General features: G+C 58.2%; 9 protein-coding genes across 9 annotated transcripts; 4 read left to right on the top strand and 5 right to left on the bottom strand.

Moving 5' to 3' along the window:
- The first annotated feature begins 15 nt into the window (after positions 1 to 15).
- Positions 16 to 2,255, top strand: FA10DRAFT_267802 (hypothetical protein). The gene is made up of 2 exons (XM_025522059.1): positions 16 to 284; positions 355 to 2,255. Exons 1-2 carry the CDS (start codon positions 62 to 64, stop codon positions 1,971 to 1,973), a joined length of 1,842 nt encoding a protein of 613 aa, XP_025376422.1. The 5' UTR covers positions 16 to 61; the 3' UTR covers positions 1,974 to 2,255.
- A 10-nt stretch (positions 2,256 to 2,265) lies between these two features.
- Positions 2,266 to 4,432, bottom strand: FA10DRAFT_242624 (Pkinase-domain-containing protein). The gene is made up of 4 exons (XM_025519286.1): positions 3,414 to 4,432; positions 3,207 to 3,328; positions 3,011 to 3,135; positions 2,266 to 2,939 (listed from the first exon to the last, which is right to left on the bottom strand). Exons 1-4 carry the CDS (start codon positions 4,061 to 4,063, stop codon positions 2,430 to 2,432), a joined length of 1,407 nt encoding a protein of 468 aa, XP_025376421.1. The 5' UTR covers positions 4,064 to 4,432; the 3' UTR covers positions 2,266 to 2,429.
- A 132-nt stretch (positions 4,433 to 4,564) lies between these two features.
- On the bottom strand, positions 4,565 to 5,964 carry FA10DRAFT_267800 (ClpP/crotonase). The gene is made up of 4 exons (XM_025522058.1): positions 5,314 to 5,964; positions 5,144 to 5,226; positions 4,842 to 5,043; positions 4,565 to 4,770 (listed from the first exon to the last, which is right to left on the bottom strand). Exons 1-4 carry the CDS (start codon positions 5,920 to 5,922, stop codon positions 4,687 to 4,689), a joined length of 978 nt encoding a protein of 325 aa, XP_025376420.1. The 5' UTR covers positions 5,923 to 5,964; the 3' UTR covers positions 4,565 to 4,686.
- A 293-nt stretch (positions 5,965 to 6,257) lies between these two features.
- Positions 6,258 to 8,827, bottom strand: FA10DRAFT_138582 (hypothetical protein). Its single transcript, XM_025518022.1, has 2 exons — positions 7,761 to 8,827; positions 6,258 to 7,686 (listed from the first exon to the last, which is right to left on the bottom strand). The coding sequence occupies exons 1-2, from the start codon at positions 8,577 to 8,579 to the stop codon at positions 6,496 to 6,498; spliced, it is 2,010 nt and encodes a 669-aa protein (XP_025376419.1). The 5' UTR covers positions 8,580 to 8,827; the 3' UTR covers positions 6,258 to 6,495.
- Positions 8,828 to 10,348: 1,521 nt separating this feature from the next.
- FA10DRAFT_302586 (ICMT-domain-containing protein) lies at positions 10,349 to 11,257 on the bottom strand (the record flags this gene model as incomplete). The annotated part of the gene is made up of 4 exons (XM_025525143.1): positions 11,130 to 11,257; positions 10,806 to 11,060; positions 10,700 to 10,746; positions 10,349 to 10,634 (listed from the first exon to the last, which is right to left on the bottom strand). The coding sequence occupies exons 1-4, from the start codon at positions 11,244 to 11,246 to the stop codon at positions 10,349 to 10,351; spliced, it is 705 nt and encodes a 234-aa protein (XP_025376418.1). The 5' UTR covers positions 11,247 to 11,257.
- A 346-nt stretch (positions 11,258 to 11,603) lies between these two features.
- Positions 11,604 to 12,618, top strand: FA10DRAFT_267798 (hypothetical protein). The gene is made up of 3 exons (XM_025522057.1): positions 11,604 to 12,112; positions 12,190 to 12,273; positions 12,359 to 12,618. Exons 1-3 carry the CDS (start codon positions 11,915 to 11,917, stop codon positions 12,500 to 12,502), a joined length of 426 nt encoding a protein of 141 aa, XP_025376417.1. The 5' UTR covers positions 11,604 to 11,914; the 3' UTR covers positions 12,503 to 12,618.
- Positions 12,619 to 13,009: 391 nt separating this feature from the next.
- On the top strand, positions 13,010 to 17,816 carry FA10DRAFT_138496 (hypothetical protein). The gene has a single exon (XM_025518020.1). It carries the CDS (start codon positions 13,138 to 13,140, stop codon positions 17,536 to 17,538), a length of 4,401 nt encoding a protein of 1,466 aa, XP_025376416.1. The 5' UTR covers positions 13,010 to 13,137; the 3' UTR covers positions 17,539 to 17,816.
- Position 17,817: 1 nt separating this feature from the next.
- On the top strand, positions 17,818 to 19,846 carry FA10DRAFT_138497 (peptide chain release factor eRF/aRF subunit 1). Its single transcript, XM_025518021.1, has 5 exons — positions 17,818 to 18,008; positions 18,094 to 18,180; positions 18,266 to 18,401; positions 18,473 to 18,751; positions 18,821 to 19,846. The coding sequence occupies exons 1-5, from the start codon at positions 17,967 to 17,969 to the stop codon at positions 19,594 to 19,596; spliced, it is 1,320 nt and encodes a 439-aa protein (XP_025376415.1). The 5' UTR covers positions 17,818 to 17,966; the 3' UTR covers positions 19,597 to 19,846.
- Positions 19,847 to 20,096: 250 nt separating this feature from the next.
- Positions 20,097 to 20,604, bottom strand: FA10DRAFT_287107 (hypothetical protein; the record flags this gene model as incomplete). The annotated part of the gene is made up of 3 exons (XM_025524120.1): positions 20,097 to 20,209; positions 20,273 to 20,474; positions 20,551 to 20,604. The coding sequence occupies 3 exons, from the start codon at positions 20,602 to 20,604 to the stop codon at positions 20,097 to 20,099; spliced, it is 369 nt and encodes a 122-aa protein (XP_025376414.1).
- Positions 20,605 to 21,199: the final 595 nt, after the last annotated feature.

The raw sequence follows: 21,199 nt of genomic DNA, 5'->3' as shown, positions 1-21,199 counted from the left end.
TGCGACTTTGGTTCTCAACCTCCATCCACCACACACGAACAGACATTCGCCTGGAGGAGCAATGGCGATCGCCAGTGGGAGTGGCAGTCGCGACGTCAGCTTCTTTGTGCCACCAGACGCCTTGGATGAGGGTGACAGTGGCAATGGGCTCCGAGGCGGTGGTGTCTCTGACGACGAGGCCCGGGATGCCATGCTGAGGCTCGTCGCGACCGTCGTGAAGCGTCAGGGCATCGAGGCAGTCGATGAAGACGTCATGCGTTTCCTCCTGGATGAGCTCCACAGCGGTGAGTAGAGCCGTCTTTAACTCTTCCGCGCTACTGGAAGATCTCAGTCTAAACTGACTCTCTTCATCAGTCCTCGTCTCGCTTGCAACGCATGCACAGTCGATGGCTTCGGCCTCGCGAAGGCGGACCGCTTCGGCCAGGGACGTCTTTGCTGCGCTTCTGTACGCAGGCAGGAGGCTTCATCCAACCGAGCTCGACAGATACGAGAAGAAATCCAGCGAGGCACGCACCCAAGAGTCGCGCCAAGCCTGGTCCCGCAATGCCGCCAAAGAGCTCAAGGGAAAGGGAAAAGGGCCGGCGTGGAAGGAGCCCACTCAACACTGGTTGCCCAGCGATGAAGAGGAAGACGTAGAGGATCAGAACCCAAACAAGGAAAAGGAGGGGAAGCGCTCGAAAGATGTTAAGGGAGAAATGACGAAAATGAAGCGACGACGAAAGGTCTTCTACAGGCCCGATATTGTCCCTGGGCACTTTCCAGCACTGCCGCCCAAACATACATGGCTTCAGACGCCTGCATATGCAAAGCCCGCTTCATCTACAAGGAATCCCCTTGAATTTTTGGAGCTCAAGCAGGCGTCGACAATGCAGACCGAAACGTCCCTAAGAGGGCTCATCACTTCGACAGAGGCCGCCCGTTCCCTAGCTTCAAAGTCCTTTTCCTCTTCCTCGAAAGCTGCTGCACCGGACCGGTCATCCGCGGCACCCGAAGGGCAGGCCCACAGCACATCCACCGAAGTCGCTTTTCGCGACGTCTTCGACCAGGGAAAGGCCCCGGTACACGCAGCCGAGCCTGTGTTCCAGGTGCAGTCGCAGTCTCAAAAGACCATCAGCCCTCGTTCAGGCACGCCCGTCCGAGGCTCTGGTACCGACGGAGCTATGTCGACGGTAAGCTCGCCAGAGCAGGTCCAGCAGCTTCCGGAGCGGACGGTCGAGACCACTCCAACACAAGAAGAGCGAAAAGCAAAGATCCGCATGGGACGAAATCTCTCGCTGAAGCTCCGGACCTCGTCCTCGGACGCAGCAGCCCCTTCGACTCCAGGCCCACCGGGCCCATCAACGCCGATACGAGCGTCGCTGAGCCGTGCGCGACCGAATCTGATGCTCAAGAGCGCCCACAGCCACCTCTCCCACGGTCACGGCCATTCGCTTTCCTTTTCTGGCTCATCTCCGATGGCTGCTTCTCCACAGTCCACACCTCCGCCATTTGCTTTAAATCTCCAAGCGCGAAGGAATACGCTTGCATCAGCCAATTGGCCGCAGTGGCCCAGTTCAGCAACAGGAGTTGCCGCCTCTGGTCCGTCGACACCTGCTCCGTCTGGCTCTTCCTCCTTCACCTGGGGCTTCCCCCCTCCTCCTCCCTCGGCGATGACGCCCGCCGCACAGGGCGGCCCCGGATCGTGGGACGACTTTGGCAGGGGTGGCGGCCTCATGACGCCCCTGACGCCCGGTGCCGGCTTCGTCTATCCTCCAACGCCATCGGACGTGCACAGCAATGCGCCCTTCGGACAGCAGCTTCAGCTTCAGCAGCAGCAGCAACGGAGACGCTACGGCAGCGTCATTGTACCTACGGCTGGCTCAGAAGCGGGGACAGAAGGTGCAGGAGGAGACGGCGCCGGTGCAGAGTTTGAAATTCCTCTACCGGGGGTTGTCAACTACCAGCGATCCCACCCTCGACTGCGGGCGGCATGATGGCATCGCCACATCGCCGTCTGATGACTCGGTCTTCATTCTCTCTCTGGCCTGTACTTTGATCTCAAGTTTGATTACATCAGTTGGTGCAGAAGCTGTTCAACCATCCTCAAAACGAAAGACTGGGTATCGTCGTGTAATTCTTTCTTTCTCGCTCTCACTTGCTCTTGGTACGTGAGGCAGTCGAGACTGACGGCGAAACCACTAGCTTTCCTAGGAACTTATTCGCCCACTTCCGCTTTGATGCCCCTACACCAAAGATCGACACACGTGAAGAGCAAGCAGTGACAAAGAGACTGAATGAATGGATGAGAGATGAGAGAATGTTTATATGAGAGCCATGGAGATGAAAGGTAACGTGACGAAAGCCATCAAGACGTAGTGAAAAGAAGAGAGAGAGAAAGAAAAGAGTGGTGACAAGGGCAAAATGGCGACTACTACCATCCCTCCCCAACCCTACTTCAACCCTTTGACCCAACCGAGAAGATCCACCTTTGCTGCCTCTGCCTCTTTGACGTAGCTGTGCTCCGTGAGCTCCTTGGGACTGGGCCGCTTGGCAACGTCTTTGCACAGGCAGAGATCAATAAACTGGACCATGTCCGTCGAGAAGCGTCTCCCGTTTGGCGCGACCGGCGGCAGCTTCGGCGCAGGCTCGTTGACAATGTGCTGAAGTAGGTCGAGAATCGACATTTGGGCACCCGAGCCCTCGAGCGAGACGCCCGCCGGTTCCTTCTTTGTCTTTCTTGCGCGTGCCCCAGCCGCTCGCGCTGCCGCTTGAGCATCTGGCTTCGTGGGGCTCAAGGTCCCACGCAGCTCTTCGGGTATGTCGTCATCATCATCGCCCTCGTCGTCATTACCGTCATCGTCGCTGAAGGGGAATCTGCCCAGAGCCAGCTCAATGACAGAGATACCCAGGGACCAGACGTCTGACTTGACACTGTATTGGTCCCCTTGAATTCGCTCCGGCTGCAAGGACAGAAGTTCTTGAATGAGTAAGAGCAACGAAGAAGACGAAGCGAGGGCAGCAGACGGCTCACGCTCATGTATGTCGAGGTGCCGACAAAGGTATCAGCTATTGAGTTGATGAGCTCGCCACTGACGCCAAAGTCGCAGATCTTGATCTGACCCTGCCTATTGACGAGAATATTGCTTGGCTTGACGTCTGTGCGCAGAACATCGGGTGTGAGCAAGGTCAAGAGGGAAGCAAAGATGACGAGATAAGTAGAGCCTCACCTCGATGAATAATTCGATGGACGTCGTAGAGGTAGGTGAGGCCATGGACGACTGTGACGACAATCTTCCCGCATACATCTGATCTGACTGGGCCATTCTTCCGGTAGATGCCGTCGAGGGAGCTGCATGCGCGCGGGCAAGAGGACATGGTGAGCGCCTGCAAAAAAAAAGCCGAAGAGGGGGAAAGGCCAAAGAATGAGTACTCACCCGGAGTCCATATACTCCATGCACATGCAGATGTGCGGCTCGGCGAGGTAGGCGCCGTAGAAGCTGACAATATGGGGACTATTGCACTCGTGGAGGATCTGCAGCTCGCGCAAAATCTGCTTTCGCACCGTCGGCTTGGCATCGATGAAGACGACCTTCTTGGCCATGACGGTGTTGGACTTTTCATGGAGCACCTTGGTTACCGTGCCCCCATTCCCACTACCGAGCTCCGAGAGAAAAGAGAGGTCCTCGTTTTTCAGATCCAGCTTGTACTCTACGCCCAGCTCGAGATTGGCCAACTGCTCGCTCAGCTTGTTGTGGTAGTTTGCCCCGCTGCTGGGATCCGTCGAAGGTAATGTCGAGGCATTTGCCATGAGAGAGCCGCCCGAGCTGAGGCCTGTTGGCGGCCCATTCTGGGGCAGGCCACCGGTCCCCGTCGAGGCCGAGTCGCCCCTGGTGGTCGAAGCGGTGGCCGTGGCCGAGGAGCCTTTGGCCAGGTTGCTACTCGTCGCTGCGGACAGTAATGATGATCCTGTCCGGTTCGCCGAGGCCGAGGAGCCCCCTGGCGTCGAGAGGGGCGTCTCGACAAGGTGCAAGTTCTTGAAGTTCCGCTTCTTGCGAATCGAAGAGGTGGACGACGACGTCGCCATGATTCCTTATCGATCTTCTATGTGTCCTCCTCTTGCGACTTCCTCTTCCGTTTTTGTGTGCTCTTGAGCTCGTGATTGATCGATGGAATGAAGGGTGGAGAGGTAACGAAGGCGGGACGCTTGGATAGAGTGCGATGACGAGGGCACAGACTAAGGTGAGCCAGGTCGAGAGAACAGGTCCGTGCTGCCGACACTAGTGTTGGGACTTTCGTGACTATGGCAAGACCTGACGAGCAGTGGCGAATACTTTCTTATTCGCACAGGGAGGCGTCAGCGAAAGGGAGTCGTCGAGTGTGGAGACGAGATAGAGAGAGGGGCCGAGAGGACCGAGGGAGCGAGAGGGTGAAGAGCGAGCGAGGAGGGGTGCACGCAGTCCAGGAAGTCGGCCTAACTTTGATTCCAAAATACGCGCGCTGGATAACCGGCCGAATCAAGCAGGGGCCAGCCTCCTCCTATCCAAAGAAGCACACGACAATTAGACTAAGATGATTGATTTATGATGGTCTCGACTATGATTTCAATGCACGTCGATAACATGACAGGACTATTTGCTTGTTTGCATTGACCAGCACATTGGCAAGACAGTACAACGAGCAGCACGGCTGCAGCACATTAGAAGAGAATTACAGCTTGTGACGAGCACCGCCCGATATCCTAAGGAACTGCTTCTCGACCCGGTCGGAATCAAAGACGGCCTCTGCACCTCGCTGGTGGTGTGATGCTCGTCAGTCAGACGTGCGAGATGAGCAAGGGATTGACGACAGCTTGCACGACTTACCGCTTCGGCCTCGCTCGCTTCGACGAAGCTGCTGGGCTTGTAGTTGGCGTCTCTGATCAGGCGCTTTGTGTAGAGGAGCGCAAAGGGGTCCAGCGTTGGCGGCAGGTGCCTGTCCCTGATGTGGTCCAGGACCAAGTCGAGGATCGGCGGCGTGTAGTGCTTGTCCGCGCCAGCAGGTTTGGGAGGTGCCTCGAAGATTTTGCTGCAGAGGGGAATGAATGAATGAATGAACCCGCCTTGTCAGCATTTGTTGTTCATGCCGGTCCACGAGAGAGCTAGCGAGACGACAAGAGAGTGCTCACCTGACAAAGCCAGCCTCGAGGAGCTCCTTTGCAGGCATCTTTCGCCCCTCCAGCAGCGCCTGTTGGGCCCTGCCCATTCCCATCTGCCGAGCAAAAGGGGTTACTTGCAAGTCAGCATCAAGGCAATCGTCTCAGGAGTGTAAAAGTCAAGGAAGGCCTCTATGTCTCACCTTTCTCGAGAACGACAGGGTCGAGCCACCCTCTGCAACGAGGGCGAGCGAGCTAAAGGGCGTTGCGAGCCAGAAGTCGTCGTGGGTGTAGATGAGGTCGCAGTAGCTGACCATGACTGCGCTGATGCCGACGACGGGGCCGTTGAGGGCGCCGACGACGAGCTTGTCGAGGCCGACGAGGGTGCGGCAGAGCATGCTCTGCGTCGTCGCAATCAGCTGGAGGTTGTACTTGCGCCGCTCGAGGACGTGCCGCGGGTCCTCGCGGTCGAGCTCGTCGAGGATGGGCGGCCGCGCGGCGCTCCGGGCCGACTGGTTGAAGTTGGCGCCGGCAGAAAAGAAGCGGCCGCGGCCCGTGAGCACGACGACGAGGATCTCGGGCTGCTCGCCGATCCACTGGAGCGTCGCAATGAGGAGCATGATCTCGTCGCGCGTCAGCGCATTGAGCACAGCGGCATTGTCGAGCGTCACGACGGCGACAAAGCCGTGCGTCTGCTTGGCCTCGTCGTCGGGCGACGCGTGGGCAGGAAACGAGAGCTGGACGGACTTGCTGTCCACCGTCGTGGGCGGCACGCGCGTCGGTCGAAAGAAGAGCGAGTCCCAAGAGGCCATTGTCGTGGTCGTCGTTGTTGTTCGAGGAAGCTAGAAGGTGGCTGCTCTGTGTGCCCCGCAAAATCGACTCCGGCTACCCAAAGTAGCCGACTGGACCGTCTTAGTCTTTCTTCCATTTTAGAGCTCGGTGAGCCAAGCGCAAGCCACCCCCACCACTCACCCCACTTAGCCTCATTTTGTCCACTCACTCCTTTATCCTCTTGTGACTTCAAAAGAGCGTAACCATTACTGCAAATGGCACTACTGAGCTAGTAAATGTTCTGTTGATTGATTTTGAGACAGACGATAGAAGGCGAAAAGAGAGACAGGGAAAGAGAATGATTACGGCTGGTAATATAGACACTTAGAGATGATGAAGAACAGGCGAAAAGGAGCGTCTGTGAGTGTTGGTGAGAATGACCAAGTGAAAGTAGAGACATTAGTAGAACGAGAAAAGTGCCTATCCCGGCACACGAATGGCGAGACCGCAACAGAAGAGGAAAAGCACATTTGTCGAGAGGGAAGAAGCGAGGGAGCGAGGAGGGGTTGGGGGAATACAAGAGTCATAGTTCAGGCGTCCGTCGGGGTTGGGTCTCATTCGCCCTCAATTGTTGGCTTTCTTCGATCGCCCACATAGCGGAGATCGTGGCCTTCTGCAGCGAGCTCGTCGCGAAGCAGTGCGCCCGTCGCAATCGAGTCGCGCGCTGACAGTCCTTCGCCAGGACTGCTCTGGTTGCCACCGCTACCGCTCGAGTCGTTGCCCGGGCTGGTACCTTCGTCCTGTTGGGCCGAAGTGCCGCTGCCTCCTCCAAAGAACTGCGGTCGGCGGAGCGCCGCACGGAAGGCCTCGGCCATGCGGCTGGCCTCGTTTGAGCTGAACGGCGTGTCCGCCTCCCTGCCCCGAGAGGCAGCCGCGCCGGCGGCAGCACCTGCTCCAGCAACGCCCACCTCGCGCATCATGTCGTCATCGCCTTCGTCTGAACCACCGCCTGCGACACCGGCCATCATGGGCGTGTCGCTACCGGCGTGGCTGCCTTGACCGCCGCGCTCCCGCCTCCGCCTGGCGGCTGCCATGAGGAAGTAAGCGCCGACGAGAGCAGCGACGAGGGCCAGGAAGCCAAAGACGACGATGAGGGCGATTGCATAGGCCGGAAGGCCGCCTTCCTCGCCATTCGAGCCGGCCGGCAGTTGGCCATTGGCCTGTCCCGTCGCTGTGGCAGTGATGACGCGACCATCGTCGAGTGTCGTCGTGGCAGTGCCCTGGAGCGTCTGCGTGCCAGAGAGACCCTGGCTCTGGAGCGACGAGACGAGGGCCGAGGAGAGGCTGGCAGCAAAGCTCGACGATGCCGCCGCTTCACTGGCCGATAGTGACGAGAGATCGCTGCCAGTCATTGTAGCACTCGCGGCGCTGGCGGCTGACGCGCTCGCTGCCGCCGAAGACAGGCTGGCGGCCACCGAGGCCGAGGAGCGCGACTCGGCCACGGCGACTGGGAGCGCAGTCTGGACGGCAAACCACGTCGAGAGACGGTGAGTGGTGCCGCTGAGGCCTGCACCAGCGTAGGTGATGACAAAGTAAAAGGGCCATGCAATGTCTGTGCCGTTGAAATTGTCAGCTGGCTCCCGGCCCTGCCACCACGAGTCGCCGGGATTGAACGAGAGACGGCCTTGACCGTTGTCGATCGAGGTCCAGGACGTGGCTACCTGGTCACTGTCCTGATGGAAGAGGTAGACGTCGACATAGCCTCCGTTATTGGTAAATTCGGGATAGTTGCTGTTCCAGATGAGCTGCAGACGACGGAATAGCAAGTTGAGCAAGGGCCTTTTAAAGACGAGCAAGTCGAGCAAAGAGAAAGGCTCACCTTTGACCAGGTTCCTTGGTCGACGCGCGTGTTGGCTGTTGGATAGCAGCTCAACTTTTCGTTGCCAACAAAGCATTGCTGCTCTGCCTCCGTCTGTCGCTTGGTCAGAAGGCGGTGCTCTTGCACCTCATGCTCGGCCGCCCGCGCACGATACCAGTCCCTCTCCAGAAGCAGGTTCCGAGCAGCAGCGTCCTCTTCCTGCATGTATCGCTTGGCATTGCCCACCGCCTCGCCGTCCTGCAACGCTCGCCTATCGATGCCGACCTGCCTCCTCATGCGCTCGACATCCTCCTGGGACCGGGCGTAAAAGGGACCCAGGACAATGTCCTCGCCCTGCGCCCGCTTGCCCTTGTCGTCTTCTAGCCCCCGCTTGTCGAGCATGCTCCTCTGCTGCCGTTCGACGATGTGCTCCTCACGCACACGAAGCCGCACAGGATCTTCTGCGCTCCTTCGCATAGGCGCCGCTGTTGCTCGGGGCATCAACGGCGCTGCCCGATTGGGCGCAGGCTGCGCCACGTCCCTCTTTACTTCTTGCTGCTGCCCCGGCTCCTGTTGTTGGCGCCTTTGCGGCGCGCCCTCTTTGTCTGACAACACCCCCCTCATGTCCCGTTTCTCCAACTCCTGCTCCTGCTCCTGCTCCAGATGCCGTCGCAAGGCCGCCTGGCCGCCCTGCCAGCTCGACTCGGCGCGTTGCTCGACGACCTCTAGGCCAATGGCCTCGTCAAACGGTCTTCGACGGACGTGTCGCAGCATCCTCTGCGCCTCGTCGTTCTCCGACCGCTCCTGCTGCAAGACTGCGGGTGCTCTCGGAGGAACCATGATGCCTGTCGGTTCCTCTTGTGTTGTCTCTTTGAATTGGCGCCTGAGGCGAAATATAAAGAGAGCCAGAGAAAGGGGAGGAGTGTGCCAGAGAGGAGAGCAGCGAGTGAAGGAGAGCCAGGGCGAGAAAAGCCAGCAATTTACGCCGCCCGTCCGCCCGCCGCCGCTGCCGCCGTCGCCGCCTCCGCTGCTATTGCTGCGTCTGCTACTATTGCTGCGTCTGCTGCTGCTTTCCCTCTCTATGCGCAGATCTCCGTCCCTGCCTCGCCTTCCTTTCGGCGAAAAGGGTCTGAACGAGAGAGTGCTCCGCACGTGCGAGAATCAAAGTAAGAGGGCGGTGAATGCGGGCCGACAGGGGTGGGTCCCTTGAACCGTCTGTTTGTGGTGGGGAAAAGAGAAGAGATTTATGGAACAATGATGAGCTTATCGCCTGTGTCGTCGTCCGGGCCAAGTGGCGAGAAAAGCGAAGCGAAGCGTGTGTGACTGGAGGGCTGTAATGTGTTCCTTGGAAGAGAGGGGCGATTCCACTTCTGCCGACGACGTGTGTGTATGTGAGAGTAGAGAAAATCAAAAAAGTCGAGCCCTTCGTTCGTCCGCTCAGCGCACGTTTGCGAGGTCGAGAGAGAATGAAGAGGGAGGAGGACAGATATTGAATCGAATGATGGAAGGACCGCGTTGACGGGAGAGAGGAGGGGCCCGGCACAAGGGCACGAAGAGAAGTGAGTAAGTCCAGACTCGAATTCAAGTTAGAGAAGAGAGCATGTGGCAGGGTCAGACTAGTGATACAAGAAAGCGTCGCGCCCGGATGCAAAACCAACACATATAGCTGGTCACGCCGGCTACTTACTACTACTACTGCTGCCGCCTGCTACACTACAATAATTGGACCCCTTCCCGTGCCTGTATTGACTAGCTCCATCGAACCACGCGTTTGTGATGCATCGACGTTTGGCTTTTTAAATTGCCCTCTCTATTTCTCGTCCATCGATTTGCCCGGTCTACCCATCGAGAGTTTGCACGGAAGTCATAAATTGTTCTTTGGTTGGTTGGCCTTCCCCCTCTCCTCTATCACTTTTTTTTCCTCCGAGAGTCCCGCTTCGACTCGTCATTGCGTTGTGAGACCGCGCACATCTGCTCCTGAGTCTCTTCTCTCGTTCTGTCCCTCTGTGGCGTTTTTGTCCGAAGCAACTCCATTTTCTTTTCGTGCAGGGCCGGGAGTGTTCGCCCATCTTTTTGAAGTGCGCTCGATAGGGCTTGATGAGCGGAACTCCGAAGACGACACCCTTTTTTTGTGTATCACATTTACAGTCGTCGGAGTCGTCGGGTGCAGGTGGTTTGGGGAGGGGGGTTTGAGCCAATCGATGTGTTTGACACAAGAATCCACGAGACAGCCCTGGTCGGTGCCTCAAGCCAGGCTTCGTTCGGCCTTGTGCATGCTTCGATGAGAGAAGGCCCACGGGATTTTTTTTTTCTTCTGCCCAGCTATTTTTAGGTCAATGGCCGATGTTGACGAGGGGTGGCCGGTAGTGCGGCGAAAGAAGAGACCGTGGCTGGACGAGAATAGAGTCGGCAGGGGAATGACGCAGCGCCGAGCCATGCGCTGTGGCGCAACCAAAAAAAATTGTTTCCGGGGGCCAGGGAAGCGTCATCGCAGACTTTGTCCACATCACACTTATGAAGCGGGCAGAATGGACGTGCTTCACTCTGACGTTCATGGTAAAATTAGATTGATTGGCTTGCTTGCATCTAAGGCGGGCAAAGATTCCCCTCTACCAGATGAATGGAATGAGCCTCCATCGATGGCTGAGGAATTCGTCGTACTGCTCGCCAAACTCGCCCCGCATGAGCTCCTCCTCGTCGCGGACTCGGTTGAAGAGGTAGTAGGGCGTCGCGGCGAGGCGAGCAACGGAGACGAGCGTGATGGCGATGCTGACAAAGGCGCGCATGTTGATGTTGAACCGGTTGCTGGACTTGGACTCGGGAATGAGGAGCAAGAGCGGGTTCAGGGGCCCTTCAAAGACGGGTGACGATGCGATACCAAGCAGCAGCATTCCTCTATGACGACCTCATCAGTACTGAATATTCGACAGGGACCTGTAAAGCATTTTCAATGTGCTCACGTATAGCTTGGGTGTGCCAGGAATTTGTAAGGGCCCGTCGTGATGAGCTGCCGACACCCGAGGTCAGTATATAGTGAGAGCCTGGGACACCAAGGAGAGATCCTACCCGATGGTCATCTCGGATGGCGAGCTTAAACGTAAAGAACTTGCCCAGCGTCCTGAAGCACCACCAGCGCAGCGCACCACCGGCCACTGCCAGGGCATTGCACACCGTCACTGCACGGAGGTACCTTTCCGGGAGCGGGTCTTTCAGTGTGGACAGAAAGTAGGCCTGGCCGAGGCCGACAGCCAGGATGGACCAGGGTCGGATGTGCATGGTGAAGATACCGTTGATACGGGGCTGGTTCCGGCCAATTGTGTCCTGTTGTTGACAATGTCAGTATTGTGATGGAATGAGACAGGACAAGAGAGCGAAAGTGCAAAGACACACTTGCTTGGCGCGCGCGCGCTCCTCGTCCGTCGCGTAATTCGGAGGAAGGTAGCTGACGACAGTTGCCACACCCGTGGCGGCGCAAAGGCCTGCTTGCAGAGGGTACCCGTACGGCATCGTGATGACCGACGTTTAGCTGTAACCGAGGAGCGAAGCAGCTCTTGTTGGGTGATCTACAACAGAACACACTCTGGCGGAACTAGCGTCGATCTAAATTGTCGTGAAGATGATCCGTGCACGGGGCGCTCGACTTCTGGCGTGAAAAGAAGCTCCTCATTCGAAGGATGCGATTCTGTCGATGGGCATAGGCAAGATCCCAGCATCTTCTTCCGCAGCAGCCTTGACGGCCACCAATGAGATGTAAGTCTGACGCCCAGCAAGAATGCTATACTTTACGGATTGAGGCTTCAAGGTGTGGGAGCAGAACCTTCGTAATTTACCGCGTTTGATCCCTCATCATGCCACTCGACTCCGAGCGGGTGCTCCCTTCGGAAGACTCGAACTGCTTTGGTTTCAGCCCCGAGCTGCACCAGTAGTACTCTACACTACCTAGCATATTGTCGCACGGTACTCTACATGTGTCGTTGCACGTAGGGTCGGCCTGCGGACGGGCTTTGCATCCGTCAGGGTCCATACAAGCCAAAAGGGTGACGTCGATTGCTCCACTTGAGCCCTTCAGGTTTTCTCGTCCCTTGATATTGCGCATGGCCATTGTTCAGTTCACTGAGGAAGTCACCACTTTTTGACCGGACAACCATCATTCAAGCAAGACTCAAGGTTCTACGATGACGTTCTCCACAGCCCTGGTTCGCTCAATTGCTCTCACTGCTCGCCCAGCCCCCCACGCCCACGCAGCCCGGGCAGCGACCGTGGCAGCACCACGATGGACCCGCAGCCTGGCGACGCGAGCCGACAATGATCCCACCCCCGGCAAGGCGAGGTCGGGCGGCAGCGAGCAGACGATGCCAGATTCGGGTGCCTCTGTGAGTCTCTCTTGTGTAGCACGGCGCTTGCTGTCCAAATCAGAAGGCTTATTAAGCTCTGTTGCGACGTCAAACAGGAAGACGAAATCGCAAATAGCGATGGCGCATACGACTCGGGCAAGCCACGACCGGAGGACAGCGCCAACAAGATTGAGCATGAGGTGGGTATTCCTTCTGATCATTGTTGTTGGTGCTGGACATGAGCGCCTCAGCTGACTCGACTGCTTGGCTCACGCTTTTTTGCAGAAATCCGTCGATATGGGCTCATCAGCCGCGAGTCGAGAGCCATCAAAGAATGCGACAGAGGGCAAGCACAACGAGAAGACATCGAGCGAGACGGGAAGCAACCCCCCCTCGAGCGGTGGAACCGCGTCCAGCCGGAAGGGATGAAGGCAATGACTTGCCAGTTGTAACAGTCACCATCCCTGTACAGCTCCTTTTCCTCTACTCCGTCGCATCAATAACGAGAAGCCGTGAAGCCAGCAGCCACTGTAAGCCCATTAAGACCTGTCATACAAGAGTGCGCCTGAGAAAATGCTGCTTTATCTCCGTGGCCTTGCTTGTCCACGCCGTGGGTCGTGAGAAGCAGAGTTGAACACTTGTTTCACACGCGAGAAAAATTAGGAAAATAGGACGAGGGACGATCCCCCGCAAGTGGCCTCCCGCATCTGTAAGCGGTGTTGGATTCCGCTTTAAAATAACTGAATTACGATGCCTCGCCGAAGACTTGACCAGTGCCTGGGAAGGTTCAAAAAATAATGCACGGTAGATAATGAAGGGCTGGCTAGCTACCGTGCCCCGCCCAAGCAAGCGGTAGGTAGGCTACGTGCTGCTGTATCGACCCGCAGGCCCGAGTTGCGGACGGGTCTTTTTTTCGCTCGGCTGCTTCTTTTCGTGCACCACGCCCACTCCTTCGAGGCCCTAACCCACCCTCATTTGTTGAATAAGCCCCAAGCATCCAAACAACGAGCCCGACCTGCCCGTGAGAGTTGCCCCTTCCCCCACGACGCCTTGGCCAACACACAATGTCTTCGCAAAAGCTGGCGAGCCGCAAGAGCATCATTAGCTCCATGGGCTTTGACTCTGGCCCGCCGCCGCCGTCGCGGTCGCAGTCCGGCACGCCGCTCTCGTGGAGCCAGCAGGAGCTGCAGCGACGCGAAACCCTGAACGCCAGCTCGCCGCCCTCGCGCCCTTCGTCGCGGCAGCAGACTGTCGCCTCGCCCACGCGCTCCCAGCGCAAGCTCTCGCCCGCCGCCGAGGAGGAGTCTTTCCCGGTGGATGGCGACGGAAAAGGAAACGATGAGGACAAGGACCGTAGCGGCAGCGGCAGCGGGGCCCTGCTGCCGCCCATTGCCAATGGCGCGTCGCTCGCAGGCCTCTTTTCGTCTGGCACCTCCAGCTCGTCGAGGAATAACAACGAGGGTGCAGAGGCAGTAAAGTCGGAGGAAGATGTGCCTGCGCCTGCCCCTGCCCCTGCGCTTGCGGTCGAGACGACCCGGCCTCGATCGGGGACGCGGACAAGCAAGATGTCGACAAAGAGCCGGGCCAACTCGACTGCCGTCGCCACGCCCTCGGCCGAGGTCAATGGAGCGGGCAAACCACCGAGCCTGTCATCGGCCAAGGCCAAGTCGATGCGGAACCGGATCAAGGAGGAGCGCGAACGCGAGGCCGAGCACGACCGCGCCATCTTTGAGGCTGCCGCGCTGCGCCAACGGCGCGCCAACGAGGCGGCGGCGCGAAACGCCAAGGAAGAGGAGGCCAGGCGGCTGCAAAAGGAGGAGGACAAGAAGAACAAGAAGAACAAGAAGGGCAAGAAGGACAAGGAAGCGAGCAAAAAGGCCAAGAAGGAGGAAGAGGCTGCCATTGCCGCCGCTGCTGGCATTGCGGAGAAGGAGCGCAAGGATGCAGAGGCGGACAAGCAGCAGCAGCCAGAGCGATCAAAGTCGATGCTGGCCAAGATGATTGGCCGCAAAAAGTCAAAGGAGCGATTTGTGCCGCCGACGGAGCGAAGGCGCAAATTCGTCAAACAAGACGTAGACCCCGAGGCCGACAAGAGCATCGCCACACCGCCCATCACCAAGGCCGACGACGTGGATCACGACAACGAAGAGAGCCTCGAAGCAAATCGGCAAAAGGCACTGCAGTCGCACTCTGGTGGTGCTGCGCCGGCAGCTGCTGCTGGTGCTGCTGGCGCCGCCGGCATTGCAGCCGTTGCAGCTGCCCCTACATCTGCGGAGCTTGTCAAGCAGGAGGCGAGGGCAAAGAGTCTGCAGAAGGAGTCACAGCCCAGTGAGGCGGACGACGATGACGTCGACTCGAGTGGAGACGAGGTGCTGGAAGACGCACCCGAGGCCCCCTTGGAGACGCCAGACGTCATCGACGACATGTCTGTGCCCGTCATTGTCGCTGGCAACACGGCGCTGCTCAACGGCGGCAAGCAAAAGGAGGCCAAGGCCGAGGCCGCGCCAGCAAAGGACACCGCCGCTGCTCCCTCATACGACACCGTCCAGGCCGAGAAGCAGCGAGAAGGCAAGACGTCTGCCAAGGGTGCCGTCGCGGATGAGAAAGTGCAGGACAAGAAGGAGAATGGCCATGCTGGCGCAGCTGCGGCAGTCGCCGCTGCAGGTGGCGCGGCTGGAGCTGCTGCCGTGGCCGAGTCCAAGGACCCGAAGGTGCCTGACGTCGATGAAGATGACGACGAGGAGGGTGCGGACGACGTTGCCGACGGCGACGAAGACGAAGACGAAGACGAAGACGATGAAGAGGGCGCGGGAGGACATGTCGCCAATGGGCAGGGCGATGCCAGTGGCCTCATCGCCGAGGAGTACTCCAAGGATACCAAGCGGAGTGATGCAGGACGCAAGGCGAGGAGGGAGCCCTCGAAGCGCGCCGAGACGGTGGCACCCCTGACGCCGGTCCAGCGCCACTACCTCCTCAAGGCCCTCGTCTCGCTGCAGATGCAGATGGAGTGGAGCGAGCTCGAGAAGCTCGGTGGCCTCACCCAGTACGGCTACCCCTTCCTGCGCGAGCGCCCCAAGCTGAAGCGCGTCAAGGCCGACATTGACGACGACTTTTCCAAGGGCGACTTTGCCGACAGCGCAGATGATCCTTATGCCGACGAGGATGCAGCCAAGCGCGGCGAAAACCTGCAGGAGCCCCTGATCCTCCGGCACATGTTCCACGTCCACCTCCATCCCTTCCCCGGCCTCGACAAGGCGCCTCTCAAGTACTGGACCAAGCGCATCCAGCCCTTCTTTGACGAGATGGCCGCTCGCAACTTTTCCTACTCCATGGAACGTGCCGAGACGACATCGAGGCACTTCTACACCCTCGCATTCACCCGCTACCTTGGCGGCTTCTTTGCCCGAGGAGTTGGTGTTCGTGGTCAGGGCGAGACTCGAGGGCCCGGAAGAGGCGATCCTGGCTCGGAGCGCTGGGGTCTCGGCAAGCAGTGGGGCAAGGGCACCGTCAAGCGAGGCCTCGACAAACCGGCGCGCATCGACGACGACCTCATGGCCAAGATCGACGACCTGTTTGACGGCAAGGAAGGCGAGGTCTGGCGGCGGGCGAAAAAGGAGACAAAGAGGGTCAAGTCTGACTGGTGTGCCCTCAAAGAGTACTCGATCGAGCAAGAGGCCGGTCTCGAAGAGGTCATCAGCCACCTCGACATTGGCAACATCAAGAACTTGCCTCCCAAGTACCGGAATGCAGAAGAGTACGCGCGCATGCACGCGGCGTACATCTTCCATACACTCTTTGTCACCAGCCCGAGCGCCGACGGCATCTTCAGTGTCCTCAAGGGCATCCATGCGCTGTTCCCTTACTGGGGTGCCAAGCAGCTCCTTCGCGTCGCAAATGCCCAGACGATGGTGCAGGGCATCCTTTCGCTCCTCCTCGCCCGCCCCGGCGGTGCCAAGTCTCTCGTCCAGCGCACCTTTACCTATGTCATTGGCAAGGAGGCTTCGGCCATCGCAAAGGAGTACCTCGCGCCCCTGCGCAAGGAGATCAACGACGACGAGCTCACCAAGAAGATTGCCGAGTACGTCAAGCGGGCGAACCGGCCCGAAGGCAGGGCAATCCGCGCCAGGGCAGTGAGGACTAACCAGGATGTCCTTGCGACGATCCTCCTCTACTCTGCCGGCACCAAGCTCAGCTCGAGCAAGAAAGACCACGTCCTGGACTTGCACGAGGCCTTTGCTGAGAGCCCCTACCGCGGCTCGCTCAACAAGGCGTACCCATCCAGTACGCCCGCGGGCAAGGAAAAGGGCGAGGTGCTGACGTGGGGCGCCGGCGCCGTCGAGGAGGCAAAGGCGCGCAAATTTGCCATGCTCAAGCTCTACCTCCGCGAGACGCTCAAGAAGCGCGATCGCGAGCAAGCCATCCAGGTCGCAAGCGGCAGTCTGATTCCCAGCATCATCAAGGACTCGCTTGACACTGTCTTTTACGGCCCTTTCAAGGAGATCGCCGAGGTGGCCGATCTGTCGGGTCGGCTGGGCGACCTGCAAGCCTTCATCGACGACCTGATCCAGGTCAAGAAGAGCGGCGACAACGAGCTGCCGGCTTGGATTGCCCTGGCGGCGCGCCACGAAAACTCCCTTTACTTCTTGTTCCACGAGTGCGCGCCCATCATGCAGCGCTTCACCGACTGGCTCCAGGTCGGCGCCGACTACATGAGCCTGTCCACCGTCGATCCTCAGCACCCGGCCAACCGAAAGGCAAAGAACGTCGAGGTCAACCTCGAAGAGATGCTGCAGGACGACCGGCTCACCGAGAAGGATGTCAAGACGATTCTTGCCGAGATTGATGGTCTAGCCTCGTATGTCAAGTGGCAGAAGGTCTGGTACGAGCTCGAGATGCGCAAGAACTTCCTGCTGGCCAGACCCGATGCGGCCCCCTCGAGCGGCCTGAGCGAAGACGACCTGCCGGGCGGCATGAAGCGGAAAATTCTCGACGTTGACGGCCTCCTTCGAGAGCTGATGGAGCAGGAAGGCGTCCCGGTCGAAGAGGGTGTCGTGCGAGATGAGACAAGGGGCACAGAAATGCAGAACTTCCCTTGGGCCTGGTTCGAGGCCGTTGACCCGCTCCACCAGCACATCGAAGGTGGCGAGCCGGAACAGCTGCGCTTCAGGCCGCACACTGCCACCACGACGCTTCCGTCGCTCTCTGTCACGCGAAAGGCTCTTGAGCCGTTCCAAGACTGCCTCATCAGCAAGCTTCCGGCCTGGAAGGACGGCACCGTCTCTGGTGTCCCAGCCTCGGCTCCCGTCGCAGATCGCGTCTCGACGGCACCACCACCGCCGCCCAGTGCAAAGAGCAACGCAAAGAGGAGGGGCGAGAGCAGGCCTGGGAGCGTCATGGCCGACAACAGGAGCACGAAATCTAGAAAGAGCATCATGAAGATGCCCTCCTTCTTTGGTCGTAAATGAAAGGAGGCTACATCCCATCCTCATCCGCTTCAAGTGCATCGTTATTCCCTCTCTTTTTCTGATCGTCGTTGCACACTTCTATTGTCCATCTTAAATCCCACTCTCCTTTTTTGAGATACGTAGATATCCTGTCTCCTCTCCTTGCTATCGTAGTGACATCTTCATCTCCCCTCCCTGGAGTGTTCCTGCTCCTCCCCGGTGGCGTCGCTGTGGACCGTGGTACTCCGCGCGTCGCGGTGACGGAAGAAGTGGAGCCACGACCCTAGTGACCGAATTTTTGGCGAAGGCAAGTTTTTTGTTTTCGCGTGTACACCAGGACCCCCTTCTTCTCAACGACGTAGCGCAAAGTAACCCTTCTCCTCTCACTCATTCATACCCCCTTTCTTTCTCCGTCCCTTCCACGAGATCAAGGCGCGTTCGACACAACTATGGCTTCGCAACCACAGACCGAGGCCGAGGCCAACATTCAGGTGAGGCGAGCGGCTCTTACGTTGCCGAGCAGGGTCGTGTGTCTCGTCTTGCTGACGCCGTATCCTTCTTTTCCCTTCTTGGTAGATCTGGAAGGTCAAGAAGCTCATCAAGAGCCTCGACAATGCTCGAGGTGCTGGTACCAGCATGATCTCGCTCATTCTGCCTCCCCGAGTGAGTTCAGGCTCAAATGCAGTCCGACAAGGCAATACGAGAAGAAGAGAATGCTGACCCGAGGTATGCCCCCACACACACACAGTCGCAAATCTCTCAGACGAGCAACATGCTCACACAGGAGTACGGCACGGCGTCAAACATTAAGTCGCGCGTCAATCGTCTCTCCGTCCTGGGTGCTATCACGTCGACGCAGCAGCGTCTCAAGCTCTACACAAGGGGTGGGTCGTATTTGCTTGTTGCTGTCGCCATGGCTGTCGGCCTGTTGTGCTCATTGTCACTCCCTTATCAGTGCCACCGAACGGGCTTGTGGTCTACTGCGGCACCATTCTGACCGACGAGGGCAAGGAGAAAAAGGTCAACTTTTCATTCGAGCCTTTCAAGCCGATCAACACCTCCCTCTACCTCTGCGACAACAAATTCCACACAGAGGCCCTCGCCGAGCTGCTCGAGAGCGATGCGAAGTTTGGCTTCATTGTCATGGACGGAAACGGGTCTCTCTTCGGAACGCTGAGCGGCAACACGAGGTCTGTGCTGCAGAAAATTTCGGTCGACTTGCCAAAGAAGCACGGTGAGTCATCTCTGAGGCTCGTATGTCCACCCTGAGTCACACCACTAATTGACAACCATTCTCTCACAGGCCGTGGTGGTCAGTCTGCCCTGCGTTTCTCGCGTCTGCGTGAAGAGGCGCGCCACAACTACGTCCGAAAGGTCGCCGAGCTGGCGACACAGCATTTCATCACCGATAACAAGTGCAACGTCGCTGGTCTGGTCCTGGCTGGTAGCGCCGACTTCAAGACGGAGCTGGGCCAGTCGGATCTGTTTGACCACCGCCTCGCCCCCAAGGTTATCCGAACTGTCGACGTCTCCTACGGCGGTGAGAATGGCTTCAACCAGGCGATTGAGCTGTCAGCCGAGTCGCTCCAGAACGTCAAATTCATCCAGGAGAAGCGTCTGATCCAAAAGTACTTTGACGAAATCAGCCTCGAGACGGGCAAGTACTGCTTTGGCTTGGACGACACATTCAAGGCGCTGGACCTCGGCGCTGTCGAGACGCTCATCGTGTGGGAGAATTTGGACATTACGAGGCACACGCTCCGAGACTCGGAAGGTCACGAGGTCATTGTGATGACGACCAAGGAGCAAGAGCAGGACAAGAGCCGGTTCATGGACAAGGCCACGGGAGTCGAAATGGAGCAGGCCGATGAACCGCAGTCGCTCCTCGAGTGGCTCGCCGAGCACTACCGCGACTTCGGAACGAACCTCGAGTTCGTTACGGATCGGTCGACCGAGGGCATGCAGTACGTCAAGGGCTTCGGTGGCTTTGGCGGTATCCTGCGCTACAAGGTTGCTTTTGAGGACATGGCCGTCTTTGAAGATGACGACGAGTTCATGAGCGACAGCGACGACGATTGACTCGTCGTCGAGTCTCGCCCTCCTCCCGCCGCCCGCGCTGGGGACAGCGCTGACGGCGGCACCATCGAGGGGTCGAGGCTGAGGGAATCACTGGCAAATGGCACGCCGTCCTCTTCATCGATCGTTCGCTCCATCAAAGGGCTCGCCGGAGCCTCGTCATCGTCGTCTTCACCGTCGATGACGCAGCCCAGTCAAGGAAGGGCGCCATGGAGCAAGAGCATCTTTGGCAGGCTGGCAACTTCATCTTAAGAAGAAAGCCAAATCGACAGCCTCCCCCTCTCTCACCCAGCATCGGGTGGACCTCACCCCGCTCTAATCACTGTCCCTACTTCTCCCTCCTTTTCCATAACAACAAGTGATCCTCTCTGCGGATTGTCTGACTGTCTGATGGCCGTGATGAAATCATATTGGCAGGAAAGCCCTGCGCATACAATGAGGTAGAGAAAAGAATGAGTTACAAGGAGGTTGGATGACCCCCATTTTGTGCGAAGTGACGTCAATTACTCAGTGTCGATGACGGTGGTCTGGAGGCCGTGGAAGTTGGTGATGCCGAGGACGGGGGTAGCGTAGACGTAGAGCTTCTCCTTGGCGTCCTCGTCGTCGTTACGCTTGCCTGTGGTCCAAATCGTCAGTAAAATGTGTTTTCTGCTCATTCCGCGTTTCTTTGGCAACTCACGCTCCAACCTGACCCGGAGCCTGTGAGGAAGGCCACGAACACCGAGCTTCCAAACCTCCTGGTTGAGCTTGGGGTCGATGCGGACGTCCTTGACGCCCATCGCCTTCTGCGCAAACTTCTCAACCTCCTTGATAGCCTTGGGCGCCCGCTTCTTGAACTGGACGTCGTGGACGCGCTTGTGCAGGTGGATCGTGTACTCGCGCTGTCGAAAGGACGGCACGGCGTGAGTGGGGAGAAGGACGACAAAATGTAGAGCTGTAAGGCAGGGCAAGACTCACAGTGACAACGTCGCTCAGAGCCGATCGCTTCTTGTTCTGTCCCTTTGGTGCCATCTTGACAAATTTCTGATTGGGGAGCATCTCCAGTCAGCTTGTGGTTCCTGACACAATATCCAAATCGAGAATCGAGGTAACAGTCCTGAGTCCACCTCATCTCCTCCATTCTACGGAATGTGCCCTCCTGCCCTGCTCCAGCCCCTCGCTATCTGGTACCGCCTTTGACTCTTATATCCTTCGAGCTCTTCTCTCCTCCCCCCTGACTTCCCATCCAACAGTGACGAAGACGAGCCAAGATGGGACATCACCGTCGTCCCGCCTCATCAAATCCGTCTCTCTTCCTCTTCTTGCGCCGTTCTCGCTACAGCACAATGGCTCGAGTCTTCCTTTCGCCCAAGGCCCCGTCGGACGCACCGCCCTCGCCCTCCTTCTCGATTCCTTCGTATGACCAACCATCCTCCTCGCCAGCACGCCTCGCAACATCTGAGATCCAGCATCCCCCTCCTTCGTCTGCCTCCTTCCAACATGCCTAGATACTCACGCTCTTGAACAGTCGGGGGTCGAGTCGTTCGGCAAAGGTTGAAGAAGGTCTCGAGACGAGCAAGGGCCGGTCCGCCTGCCCAGCCTGAAAATTCACGTGATTAATTCATGG

The sequence above is a fragment of the Acaromyces ingoldii genome (genome assembly GCF_003144295.1).
Source record: "Acaromyces ingoldii strain MCA 4198 unplaced genomic scaffold FA10scaffold_4, whole genome shotgun sequence".
In the NCBI taxonomy this organism is placed as follows: domain Eukaryota; kingdom Fungi; phylum Basidiomycota; class Exobasidiomycetes; order Exobasidiales; family Cryptobasidiaceae; genus Acaromyces; species Acaromyces ingoldii.
Note: the sequence above shows the minus strand (reverse complement) of the source record. Positions and strands in the feature narration are given on the sequence as shown.

What these genes read in the sequence shown, in the direction of transcription:
- FA10DRAFT_267802 (XM_025522059.1), top strand. Translation starts at nt 62, where the DNA reads ATGGCGATCGCCAGTGGGAGTGGCAGTCGCGACGTCAGCTTCTTTGTG. An exon ending in CCTGGATGAGCTCCACAGCG is followed by an intron (nt 285 to 354) that starts GTGAGTAGAGCC and finishes TCTCTTCATCAG; the next exon opens with TCCTCGTCTCGCTTGCAACG.
- FA10DRAFT_242624 (XM_025519286.1), bottom strand. Translation starts at nt 4,063, where the DNA reads ATGGCGACGTCGTCGTCCACCTCTTCGATTCGCAAGAAGCGGAACTTC. An exon ending in ATGGAGTATATGGACTCCGG is followed by an intron (nt 3,329 to 3,413) that starts GTGAGTACTCAT and finishes GCGCGCATGCAG; the next exon opens with CTCCCTCGACGGCATCTACC. An exon ending in GCACCTCGACATACATGAGC is followed by an intron (nt 2,940 to 3,010) that starts GTGAGCCGTCTG and finishes CTGTCCTTGCAG; the next exon opens with CCGGAGCGAATTCAAGGGGA.
- FA10DRAFT_267800 (XM_025522058.1), bottom strand. Translation starts at nt 5,922, where the DNA reads ATGGCCTCTTGGGACTCGCTCTTCTTTCGACCGACGCGCGTGCCGCCC. An exon ending in CTCGAGGCTGGCTTTGTCAG is followed by an intron (nt 5,044 to 5,143) that starts GTGAGCACTCTC and finishes TCCCCTCTGCAG; the next exon opens with CAAAATCTTCGAGGCACCTC. An exon ending in AAGCGAGCGAGGCCGAAGCG is followed by an intron (nt 4,771 to 4,841) that starts GTAAGTCGTGCA and finishes TCACACCACCAG; the next exon opens with CGAGGTGCAGAGGCCGTCTT.
- FA10DRAFT_138582 (XM_025518022.1), bottom strand. Translation starts at nt 8,579, where the DNA reads ATGGTTCCTCCGAGAGCACCCGCAGTCTTGCAGCAGGAGCGGTCGGAG. An exon ending in ACCAAGGAACCTGGTCAAAG is followed by an intron (nt 7,687 to 7,760) that starts GTGAGCCTTTCT and finishes CGTCGTCTGCAG; the next exon opens with CTCATCTGGAACAGCAACTA.
- FA10DRAFT_267798 (XM_025522057.1), top strand. Translation starts at nt 11,915, where the DNA reads ATGACGTTCTCCACAGCCCTGGTTCGCTCAATTGCTCTCACTGCTCGC. An exon ending in TGCCAGATTCGGGTGCCTCT is followed by an intron (nt 12,113 to 12,189) that starts GTGAGTCTCTCT and finishes GACGTCAAACAG; the next exon opens with GAAGACGAAATCGCAAATAG. An exon ending in CCAACAAGATTGAGCATGAG is followed by an intron (nt 12,274 to 12,358) that starts GTGGGTATTCCT and finishes GCTTTTTTGCAG; the next exon opens with AAATCCGTCGATATGGGCTC.
- FA10DRAFT_138496 (XM_025518020.1), top strand. Translation starts at nt 13,138, where the DNA reads ATGTCTTCGCAAAAGCTGGCGAGCCGCAAGAGCATCATTAGCTCCATG.
- FA10DRAFT_138497 (XM_025518021.1), top strand. Translation starts at nt 17,967, where the DNA reads ATGGCTTCGCAACCACAGACCGAGGCCGAGGCCAACATTCAG. An exon ending in AGGCCGAGGCCAACATTCAG is followed by an intron (nt 18,009 to 18,093) that starts GTGAGGCGAGCG and finishes CCTTCTTGGTAG; the next exon opens with ATCTGGAAGGTCAAGAAGCT. An exon ending in CGACTTGCCAAAGAAGCACG is followed by an intron (nt 18,752 to 18,820) that starts GTGAGTCATCTC and finishes ATTCTCTCACAG; the next exon opens with GCCGTGGTGGTCAGTCTGCC.